An 11,786-nucleotide genomic window follows, 5' to 3' on the forward strand; every position below is an offset into this window, starting at 1 on the left:
GAGGTTTTGCTTGGAGAAGTCTGGCCTAACTCAGCACTGCCTTTTCCTGCTCCACAGATAAGCATCCCAAGGGGAAGCACATGTCCAACGGCAGTTCCATCACCCAGTTCCTCCTCCTGGCATTCGCAGAGACGCAGGAGCTGCAGCTCTTGCACTTCGGGCTCTTCCTGGGCATCTACCTGCCTGCCCTCCTGGGCAACGGCCTCGTCATCACCGCCATAGCCTGCGACCACCGCCTCCACACCCCCATGTACTTCTTCCTGCTCAACCTCTCCCTCCTCGACCTGGGCTGCATCTCCACCACTGTCCCCAAAGCCATGGCCAACTCCCTCTGGGACACCAGGGCCATCTCCTACCCAGGGTGTGCTGCACAGGTCTTTCTGTTTGCCTTTTTGATGGCAGCTGAGTATTTTCTTCTCACCGTCATGGCCTACGACCGCTACGTTGCCATCTGCAAACCCCTGCACTATGGGACCCTCCTGGGCGGCAGAGCTTGTGCCCACATGGCAGCAGCTGCCTGGGGCAGTGGGTTTCTCTATGCTATGGGGCACACGGCCAGCACATTTTCACTACCCCTCTGCCAAGGAAATGCTGTGGACCAGTTCTTCTGTGAAATCCCCCAGATCCTCAAGCTCTCCTGCTCAGATGCCTACCTCAGGGAAGTTAGGCTGCTTGTGGTTAGTGCCTGTTTAGTATTTGTCTGTTTTGTTTTCATCGTTGTGTCCTACGTGCAGATCTTCATGGCGGTGCTGAGGATCCCCTCTGAGCAGGGACAGCACAAAGCCTTTTCCACGTGCCTCCCTCACCTGGCCGTGGTCTCCCTGTTTCTCAGCACTGCCACCTTTGCCTACCTGAAGCCCCCCTCCATCTCCTCCCCAGCTCTGGACCTGGTGGTGGCAGTTCTGTACTCGGTGGTGCCTCCAGCAGTGAACCCCCTCATCTACAGCATGAGGAACCAGGAGCTCAAGGAGGCCCTCAGGAAACTCACCCAATGGACGCTGTTTCCCTGACAATAGCCCGTCTCCTCTCCACATTTCCCAGAGTTTCTCTTAGGCCAGGAGTCTACTTTTTTTCCCTTGTGATAATCCTCCTTGTAGAAATGTTTCTGGGCTTATGCTCCTTGGATTGAGGTGTGATCCAGTTGTGTCTGACCCTCGCACAACACTGTGTCAGGTGTGGCCTGTCCGATAACAGCTCTTCAATCAAAGGGCATCTCCCAGCTGCAGTGCCTGAAGGCTGGGCTCTTCCTCCAAAGGTGCTGCCAATAAAATGCCTAAGGAACTGGTCTATTAAATGGTCTGTTCTCCCTGTGATGTGAGTTAAGCTCACGGTACCACTGCGTCCCATGGGAGCACAGGTTCTGGTTTTAAAGGCTCTCGGTGCCCAGTGGTAGTGGAGATGGTGCATGGGTCAACAAGTTTCCTAGATTGCACTGGGGAGCTGAGCACCGGACACAGCACTCCAGATGTCACCTCACCAGTGCCGAGTAGAGGGGAAGGGTCACCTCCCTCCACCTGCCAGCAATGCTTTTCCTAATGCAGCCCAGGAAGCTGTTGGCCTTTACCAAGACCATGCAGTGATAGGTTATGCTCAGCTGCTTGTCCTCTGGGAATCAGAGAATCCTTGGGTTGGAAAGGACCTTCTCAGGTCATCTAGTCCAATGCCCCTGCAATAAGCAGGGACATCTCCAACTAGAGAAGGTTGCTCAGAGCCCCTTCCAACCTGACCATGAATGTTCCCAGGGCTGGGGCATCTGCCAGCTCTCTGGGTAACCTGTGCCTGTCATTCACCACCCTTACTGTGAAAAATGTCTTCCTCTGTCTAGTCTAAATCTACCCTCTTTTAGTTTAAAACTGTTACCCCTTGCTCTGTTGCTAGAGGCCCTGCTAAAAAGTCTGTCCCCATCTTTCTTAGAAGCCTACTTAAAGTCCTGAAAGGCTCCAATAAGGTCTTCTGGAGCCTTCTCTTCTCCAGGCTGAACAACCCCAACTCTCTCAGCCTGTCCTCGCAGCAGAGCTGTTCCAGCCCTCTGATCATCTTTGTTGCCTCCTCCTAACCTGCCCCAACAGGTCCATGTCTTTCCTGTGCTGAGGGCTCCAGAGCTGGATGCAGTGCTCCAGCTGGGGTCTCACCAGAGCGGAGCAGAGGGGCAGAATCCCCTCCCTCGACCTGCTGGCCACGCTACTTTGGATGCAGCCCAGGATACGGTTCGCTTTCCGGCCTACAAGCGCACATTGCCGGCTCATGTCCAGTTTTCTGTCTACCAGTATCCTCAAGTCCTTCTCGGCAGGGATGCTCGCCATCCCTTCATGCCCCAGCCTGTGCTGATACTGGGGGTTGCCCCAACCCAGGTGCAGGACCTTGCACTTGACCTTGTTGAACCTCATGAGGTTCACATGGGCCCATTTCTCCAGCTTGTCCAGGTCCCTCTGGATGGCATCATGTCCCTCAGGCGTGTCAACTGCACCACTCAGCTTGGTGTCCTCTGCAAACTCACTGAGGACACACTGGATCCCACTGTCTATGTCACTGATGAAGATATTAAAGAGTACTGGTGCCAGTATGGACCCCTGAGGGACACCACTCATCACCAATCTCCATCTCGACATTGCGCCATTGACCACTACCCGCTGGATGTGACCATCCAACCAATTCCTCATCCACCCAACAGTCCAACCATGAAATCCATATATCTCCACTTTAGAGAGAGGGATGTTGTGGGGGACCATGTCAAAGGCCTTACAGAATCCAGATAGATGCCATCTGTAGCTCTTCCCTTGGACAGTCCCCACGCCAGAGAAGTAAGGATAGCCCTGCACTAGCCAGATCACACCAGTGTCCCAGCCCCGCCGACACCTCTGTGAAACCCTCCCCTCCTCTGGCACCGGGATAAGGAACTGCAGCCAGACCGACTCCAGGGACGCCTGGATCAAGAAAGAAGCAGAAGGATGACAACACCACAGATTTAGCCTCGCATTGCAAAACAGCCGCCCGCGTGGGCGGGGGGTGCGTGTGTGTGTGTTAAGTAGCAATTGGTCAAATCAGTTTGGACCTGAACACTGGAAAGGTGTAAGAACCGTGCGTGACACCGCATTCGGGGTGCCCCAGTCTGAACGGGACAGCTCGCGTGCACGAATGCAACAATTCCTCCTGTAACGCTAGACTGGGCGTCCCAGGCTCTCTCCTCAGTGGGCAGGGGCCAGTTGCCAAATTTTTGTGAAAGCTCTCCATCGTGGCCACAGGGTCCTGGCCCCATTCCTTCCCCTTGCACAGGAAATTCACCTGCCCCGAAAAGTCATGGTTGGGTTGGGAAACTGTGGGGATGGGAAACCGTTGGGATAGGAAGCCATCATGGGGCTGAGAAATCATCACTGGGATGGGAAAGGGTGGTGGGGATGGGAAACCATCATTAAGGACAGGAAATCATCAGCCAGATGGGAAATAACTGAGAGGGGAAGGTGTTGTGCTATGAAAACCAAACCCTCGCCAGGCTGGCTGAAGCAGGTGCTGGTGGAATGTTCGCCAAGGGGACGGAGGCTCTTTGCCCCCAGCAAACCCCACACTGACCAACCGCCACGGCAGGTACAGCAGCGGCTCCCGCTCCTCGAGGTGCTCCTGCCCCCCAGGTAACCCCCCGCTGGCTCTGCCCGCCGATACCTCACCCCACCACCCCTTTTTGCTTCCTCCAGCAGAGAGCTTCCCTCTGCGGCTGCTGATGGCATCGCAAGTGCCCGGCGTGAGCTTCGCCGTTCCAGCCATGCCGCCACCGGTCACTGCCGGCGTGTCACCCTCTGTCCTGGTGTCCTCTGAGCCTGCCCAGCTCCACCACGTCACCTCCCAGCTGGTGCAGGCCGGCGTCTGGCAGGGGGTGCCAGGGCCCCTGGGGGTCCCGGGGCAGCCGGTGCAGCTCCCCGCCGTGTGGCAGCCTCCCTGCGGGGTGCAGCTCCCCCCCATTCCTGCTGCCTGTCTCCCTGCCTACGGCTGGGGACGGCAGCTGGGGACGGGAGCGCTGGTGCCCCACCAGCCCGTGGGGCTGGGGCCTGGCACCGTGCTCCAGGGGCAGCTCCTGTACCCCACAGGCTCCTGCCCGCAGCACATTCCTGCCTGTCCAGACCCCCACCACCCCACAGCTCAGCACTGCAGTCAGGGCCCCCCTGTGCCCCACACCCTGCCCGGCAGTGCCCAGCAGCTGTCGGAGGCCTCCAGCAAAGACGGGGCGGCCACTGAGGACAGTGACCCTGCCGCCAGCCCCCACCAGACCACCCTGGCTCTGCTGACCAGCAGAACCACGACAAAGCCAAAAGGTGAGTTTTGGGGACTGGCAGAGCCTGCAGGTGGGTGGCCAAGCGGAGGAAAGCTTGCACCACCCCGGGTTTGGCTTGGCTTTTTCAGCAGTGGTAACCACCCCAGCGGCCCCAGGGATGCCTGCGCATCGGCTTGCTCAGGGGGCAGCCGTATTCGCTGAGGCCTTTCCTGGGCAGGCAGAGGAAGCCAGCATCAACCAGATGCTCACCTGGCTCGACACCGTCCCCAACAGCCTCGACAGCCCCAGCTTTACCGCCTTCCTCTCTGAGCTCCCTGACCTCTCTGAGTACGTGGCAGAGGGCGGCTGCCCCAAGGAGCAAGCGGCAGCGGCAGGGCTGGGAAACAGCGACGACGTGTTCCCGGATGTCCCTGACTTGACTGACCTCCTCAGTGAGCTCCCCCACCTCTTCGAGTACGTGGCAGAGGGGGCTGCCCCAGGAGTCAGTGGTAGTGGGAGGACAGCTAGGACACCGTCCCTGATGTCCTTGATTTCCCCAACAGCCTTTGCAGCACCGCAGCCTTCAACCAAGTTCCCAGCTTCTTGGAGGACAGGGCAGCAGGCAACTACCTTGAGGACCACCTGGTGGCGGCAACGCTGGGGGACACCAATCCCTCCTGGGGGGTCGCAGCCTACCCTTTGCAGGACCCCAAGGGGAAGCAGTGTGAGGTGGCAGAAGACCTCCCCACCGGGCAGCCAGTGAGACCCGTGGAGACTTCCGAGGAGAGCTCTGCAGGCAGTTCTGCGCAGAGTCCTCCAGAGACCGCAGAGGAGACTTCAGAGAACAGGCCTGGGGAGAGTCCCAACAAGGATCCCCTGAAGGGTCCTCCGGAGAGTCCCCTGCTGAGCCCCCTGCAGATCCCACTGCCCAGAGCCCTGGCAGGGTTCCCAGCTGACCCCAGCATCATGCGCCCCAGACGGGCCAACTGGCGGAGGGGGCATTGCAGATGCAGCCCCGGGTGTGTTCAAGCTCCTTGCTGCTGCCCCCAGGCACCATCTCCTGCCGGGTGGTGCCCAGACGGGGAGAAGAGCGCAGCAAGAAGGCCAAGCGCCCCGCGCCAGCCAGTGCCTCCACGATGCCAGAGACCTCCCCGCAGGACAGCATGCCCCCAACGAAAAAGAAGATGGTGGTGCACCAGGTGGCCTAACACTCGAAAACCCTCTGGAGGGGAAGCGGGACGGGGACGGCGTGGCAGCAGGTGGCAGCGGGCAGGAAGCAGCGAGCAGAGAGCTTCCACGGGCAGCAACGTGCCAGTCAAGCGCCCGAGGACCCGGCAGGAGGCCAGCGGGCAAAGGGCCTTTGCGCAGCGGGAGGGGACAGGTTTAATGCAGCCGGCCCACTGAAGCCCTGCCGCACGGAGGCCTTAAACGGCTGGCCCGGGGCTGCGGCCCCACGCCCAGCCCAGGGACCCTCGCCCACCCCGGTCCCCCCAGACCCCCGCACTCTAAGCTACGGCTCCCCACTGCCAGGGGCTGCGCTACGTTCACCGGAACAGGCGACACCGCGCTGCCGGCTGCCGGCGTCAGGGACTCGCCGCGCCCCGCGGCTGCCGGCAGCACCAGGCCGCACGCCCCCGCAGTGCCCCGGGGTAGCCCTGGGAGGCCCCGGGACGGGACGAGGACGCGGAGCGGTGCGGGCAGGCGTAAGGCGGGGCAGGCGCACGCACCGCTCTGGGATGGGGGGAGCCCCTTCTGCCCGCCATGAGGGCGCCGGGCCCGGGCCCGCCCAGCGCCGCTTCCGCCATCACCCCGCGCCCCCACCGGCCCCGCCCCCGCAGAGGAGGCCGCGCCCCCTGCCAGGCAGAGGCTGCAGCCGCGGCGCCACCTGGCGGTTCCTGCGAGGAACCACCGCCGCGGAACCCGCCCCCCCACCGCGGCCTGGTACCAACACCCCTGGAGCCGCCATGTCTACCCCGTCCCGCTGCTGACAGCCCCACCACCAGCATCCCCACCGCAGGCGGTACCGGCGTCCCCAGGAAGAGCCACTTCAACCCGGGGCCAAGGATGCCCCGCACCGACCAGAGGGCACATTTCTCAACGCCATCGAGACATCCCTCCACGGGGATGAGGAGTGAAGGTCGTGGGGCCGGTGCACCAACCGCCCGATCCAGAGCCCCAAGCCAGCCCCAGCGTGCCCCCCAGGGACCCTGGTCCCCTGCCAGCAGCCCCGAGACCCCAACTCATGGCAAGAAGGAGTCGGCACCGGCAGTGGCACTGAGCAGAAGGCACGCACTGGTGCACATCCCAAACCCAGGCAGCCCAGCTGGCTGCGCCTGTCCCCCACGGGGGGCCAAACCCCACGCCAGGGGCTGCCAGAGCAGCTGCACATGCTGCCGCACGTGCCGCAGCCTCCCGCCGACTCCCTGCTATCCCTCAGGCCCTGGCGGGGCCTCACCACTGCGCCCATCCCACCGCAGGAGCAGGAGGACTCGGTGCCCATCACAGCCGAGCAGCAGCCCGAGCGGGAGCGCATGACCAGGCTGGCCCAGGAGGGGCGGGAGCGGCCGGCCCTGCAGATGCCACTGGGCCAGCTGCAGTTTTTTGTGCAGAGGGAGGCTGACATGGAGACAGCCAACGAGTACGGCTACCCCTAACCCACCGCTCCAGCAGGGTTCCCCGTAGCCCCCAAATGCAGAAAAGAACCAGAGACAGAGACCTGCACCCACCTGCTCCAGCCCCCACCCTCTCCCAGAACCCCATCTCTTCCTTAATTCCAGCCCCCACCCTCTCCCAGAACCCCATTTCTTCCTTAATTCATTACACAAGTTGGGTTTAATTCATTACACGATATTGGAGTTTGTGTTTTCCCTCATGACGAGGATTTCGGTAACAATTCGTTCCAATTTGGGCTCTTGTAGGAGATTAATTTGCTTTATGGTCATCCAAAACAACAGGGAAAACCATTAACTTGAGTAGTCTTGTTCATGCACGTTTTGGAAGCAGGAAGTGATTTTGTTACTGTGAAAACACATAAAAACAGCTGGTAATGCTTTAGTAATTATATGATTTGTGACCATTATTTCAGCAACTGCTGTTATTCTGGACTTGACTGCATAACAGAGAGAAAACACAGACGTACATTACGTATAAAACGCCGTACTGAAAAGATCATTAAGGTTACAGAAACAAAAAAAAATACAACCGTAGCACTTCCTAGCTTATTGAATTTTGATTTTGCAATTTGAAAAATACATTCCCTAACACAGTTTAGATTGGCAATTACTTTGTGGGTTTGAAAAAACTAATCCATCGCATGGCATTTTATGGATACATCCTGGGCTCTAAGCAGAGCTTAGGGCTTTTAGACCCCATATAGACCTCTACCTAAGGGCAGTTACAAAGTGCCTCTGTCTAGTCCTGCTCTCGACGTGGCACGAAAGAGACCACCCCTCCGCTCCCATTCCTGGGTTTCTAGCCACATTTTCAGGCAGGGTTTGTATAGGTTCAAGACCGCTTGCCTTGGAAAAGGAAAGGAATGTGAAGAGGCCACTTTAAATCGGCCACTACAGGGACTGTCAAAGCTAACGCCGCTTTCCTTCTGACATCTTCAGGAACCAATGTGGACATGCCTGTAGTCCTACAGGCCCCGGTGCTAAGTTACACGTGGCACAGCACAATTTAAAGGTTACAAATGACCCTGCTGTTTTGTTAAGTTGTTTTGGCGTTTTTCAATCTTGCTGAAAACAACTTATCCATGCCCATGCTTTGTCAAAGTCCAATTTTACAAAATGTCATGCCTGGATATATCGCTAGAGGTCACATCTAGTTGCTGGTTCATTGCTTTGGCATTGTATCTACAGACATGGTAACAGGTAATTAAGCTAACAGGTGCCTACTGGCTACGTTAATTAACACACATCAAAGGGCAAAGTCCGCTGCGTAGTCTTGTTGGGAATTTGCCTTTGGAGAGATGGCTATTTGTTTCTTTACTGTTTTAGCCATGGGCTAATCATACTGCCTGTTTCCATGGTGCTCAACTTCCCTGTCTAAAAGCTCCTTTTTCAGCACCAACCTCCTCTTCACCTGCTCCTAAGTTCACACAGCGATCTTTCTCCTGTTTGCCTGTGTCTCACCGCAGCAGGAGCCCAGAGGGAATGCAGCCCTCTCGGCAGCAAGGCGCGTCCTGCCGACCTGCCCGGGGCTGCCAGGCAGGCATCCCGACTGCTCACCCGGGCTCCCGTTACAGGCAGCGGAGAATAAAAGCCACCGCCGGGGTGTTGGCAACCGTCCAGCAGACTCCAGATGTGGGGCAGGCAAGGGAAGTCTGGCTGATCCGTTGGCTACGTGTAAACTGAAGCCTACACTGCAGATCCTTGAAGTGCGGTGAGCTGAACCCCCCACCAGTCCCAGCTGCGACGCAGACGCAGGGGGTTCTATCACCTTCTCACAAATTTATGTGCCTTAAGTCACCTCTACTTGGACACACTGTCACAGAGAGACACACGCACACAGACAGCGCCCTGTATTTTCTGAGAGACTCAGCGCCATTGCCCAACGCGTAAAGAGAAACAGTGCAACAGGTACTGAACTGGCCAAAGGAGGGAGCGAGACGTCAGACATCCTGAACGTCGGATTAAGGGCCAACTCTCTCAAGCCAGGGGTGCCTAATGGGAAGGGGAATGTTCCTTTGCCATGCGTTAGATCAGTGCATGGCTTTCCATGCATCGCTAGCACTTTGCTTACCTGGGGATAGAAGATGATTAAGGGAAAAATAAAGCAGGGAATAATCGCCCTCCTGTCATGTCAAATGCCTAGAACTATGTTTCCCACTGGGCTCCACGCTTGGTCTGACAGTGCTAAATTGTGCAGCTAAAACATTAGTAATGTCATCTTATTTCAGGCCAGGCTCCCATTAAGCAGTAATCTTAAGGCAAACTTCTGCCTGCAAGAACAGACTTTCATCTGTTTTGATGTTTTTAAACAGAAAGTTAGAAAACAGCCCGTGATCCCTTTGCTGCTGCTGCAAAGACGCTACGGTTGACTTTCCTTCAGCCTGCAAGGCTGGCACTCTGTCACAAAAGGCAAATCTCACAGCTTGCTCCACCATTCTTAAATGCTAGGAAAGCTAAAGGTTACTTTCACACTCACCGAAGGATGGACTTCTATGTATCCATGGGCGACTTTACCAGCAATGTGCAAAGGAAAATTAACCAGATGCTGTTATAAAACTGCCTGTTGTGGGGAAACCCACAGAACAAGGAAATCCAGAGAGACAGCATGGTTCTTTCACAACATCCCTCCAGTAAAAACAGCTATTTTACATAGAGAGGAGGGTAACAGGACAATAGATTAGGTTACTCTTTTTTCTACAGTTTCTTGTGTCTATTTTTTGCCCTGTTTTGCCAGTAACTAAAAGAATTGGAAACTTGGTCAGGAAAGTGCCAATTGGTCTTTAACTGTCAATGCTTCTGTTCCCCCATTAAAGCTTGCTGAAAATCCACCTTAGCTGTGGCAGTTCTATTCCGACAAACCACAGTCACAGCTCCTGAGTTCAGGAGCGTACACAAAGTGTTTTGAATTTTGCATTTCACCACAAAACTAATTGCTTTTCTAGCACACATTAAATGTCAACTTAGACAGTCATGTGTCTTCATTATGCAGGTTAAAAAAAAAAGATGCTTCCCCTCAAAAGAAGAGAAATGTCAGTAAATTCTGGAGATTAACCTCACAGTTTCTAGGACTTCCGAGAAGCTCTCCCAGTCCGCATTTTAGCAGTTGCACTGGTTGAACCAGCAAACTGAGGAAATTGCAGACCCCACTGCCACACACGATCATGTGTGGGGAACTGAACCACTGCAGGTTAAATCCCAAAAGCTGTCCACACCCGGTGGGATAGAGACACCCCCTTATTAGCTGAAGCTGTTGACAGAAGCTTTACCAAAGTCATGGTATCTTACTGGCATTTTTGTTTAAAAATCAACTCCGTTATTAAGGAACAGCCAAAGAACACATCGATACAGAAGCCAACTAGTAGTAAAAACCTCCACTTACTTGCTACATGTGTGGCCAGCCAGGGTCTGTCTGGCAAATACAATACAGAAAAAGCCAAAGAAAAGAAAACGCGAACTGCAGCACAGACTTGCTCTCTCATTTTTGCAACGATAGGTCACAATTTTGCAGACTCTAGGCATCCAGGAGGATAAAGGACATCCCCACCACATCTGCAGGCTCTTGGACGGGAATGCCCACACCACGAGGGTCTTCCTGGAGTGAGCCTGCTATGGAGATTGCTCGGGACACTTATGCCTGCCTTCTCGCCCTCTGTGACACCGTTCCTGTTACATCACAATGGCAGCCGTTCTGGGTTGGTTTGTGAGTTTATGCACAGCAACCTCGTCCTCTGCATGGGGTTTGCGTGGCAAGGTTGTGGCAGCAGGGCTGCAGGGGTGGCTTCTGTGAGAAGCTGCAAGAAGCTTCCCCTGTGTCCCATAGAGCCCGTGCCCGCCGGGGCCAAGCCAGGCAGCAACGGGGGCAGCACCTCTGGGATAACATATTTCAGAAGGGGACAAAACCGGCACGTGGCATTTGCAGCCGGAGAGAGGAGAACATGTGAAAACAGCCCTGCAGACACCAAGGTCCGTGCGGAAGGAGGGGCAGGAGGTGCTCCAGGCGCCGCAGCAGAGGTTCCCCTGCAGCCCCTGCTGAAGACCATGGTGAGGCAGGCTGTGCCCCTGCAGCCATGCAGCTCCACGCTGGAGCAGATCTCCACCTGCAGCCCGGGGAGGACCCCCCGCCGGGGCAGGGGGATGCCCGAAGGAGGCCGTAACCCCGTGGGACACCCGCGCTGCAGCAGGATCCTGGCAGGACCTGCGGAAAAGACATCCGGAGCAAAGCTGAGCCCGTGTGCTGGTGCACATCCCAGCCCTTTGCCTTGTACCTGGGCCACTCTAAATTGCCTGACCAGCCTCGGCCTCTGAACAAAGGGTTTGGCAGAGAGAGGCCCTCAGCCGTACCAGGCGCTCTTGTGTAGACGAGGAGGAGAATGGCACTGAGGGTATCAGGGACGCAATCACCTGAACAAGGTACAGGACATGAACAGAACTAATCAATTATCTCCAGACAATCCTGGCAGCGGTAACGTCAAAACCTTCAGAAATCACCTGCCTGCATTGTGGAAACTCACTGATGCCTAAAGTCAGTCATCTCCCAGTCCTATAAAGAGTGGTCCCAAGTGAGACCCTTTGAGCTCTCCTGGACCACAGCGGGCTGCAACTAGCACCTCCCTCTGAGTGGGACGCCTCTCAGAGCCCGTGAACCCTCAAGTTCACGATCAGCTCAGAGGCTCGACTGTGCAGCCATTGAGCGACACAAAGCATTCGATGTGAGTATTTGACTGAATTCCAGGGGGATATTGAATAGGTACCTTGGTACATCTCTATCTCTTTTCTCTAGATCTCTTTATGGGTCTCTGTCTCTACACCTATAGGTGTTTGTGTGATTAAGGACTTCTAAGTTTCAGTGGATTATGCTGCTAAGTTTTATA

At 56.2% G+C, this 11,786-nt stretch overlaps 3 protein-coding genes across 3 annotated transcripts in view; all 3 read left to right on the forward strand.

Moving 5' to 3' along the window:
• LOC309416429 (serine/threonine-protein kinase PAK 3-like) overlaps positions 1-11,786 on the forward strand; it is a gene marked incomplete at its 5' end in the record, with an annotated part of 266,010 nt that overhangs the window by 69,650 nt on the left and 184,574 nt on the right. The gene's annotated exons all lie outside the window — the stretch shown is intronic.
• LOC309416404 (E3 ubiquitin-protein ligase RBBP6-like) overlaps positions 1-11,786 on the forward strand; it is a gene marked incomplete at both ends in the record, with an annotated part of 135,506 nt that overhangs the window by 43,126 nt on the left and 80,594 nt on the right.
• On the forward strand, positions 79-1,010 carry LOC309416406 (olfactory receptor 14J1-like; the record flags this gene model as incomplete). Its single annotated transcript, XM_082015962.1, has 1 exon — positions 79-1,010. The coding sequence occupies exon 1, from the start codon at positions 81-83 to the stop codon at positions 1,008-1,010; it is 930 nt and encodes a 309-aa protein (XP_081872088.1). The 5' UTR covers positions 79-80.

Source organism: Phaethon aethereus (assembly GCF_964289735.1).
Source record: "Phaethon aethereus genome assembly, contig: HAP1_SCAFFOLD_108, whole genome shotgun sequence".
Taxonomy (NCBI): Eukaryota; Metazoa; Chordata; class Aves; order Phaethontiformes; family Phaethontidae; genus Phaethon; species Phaethon aethereus.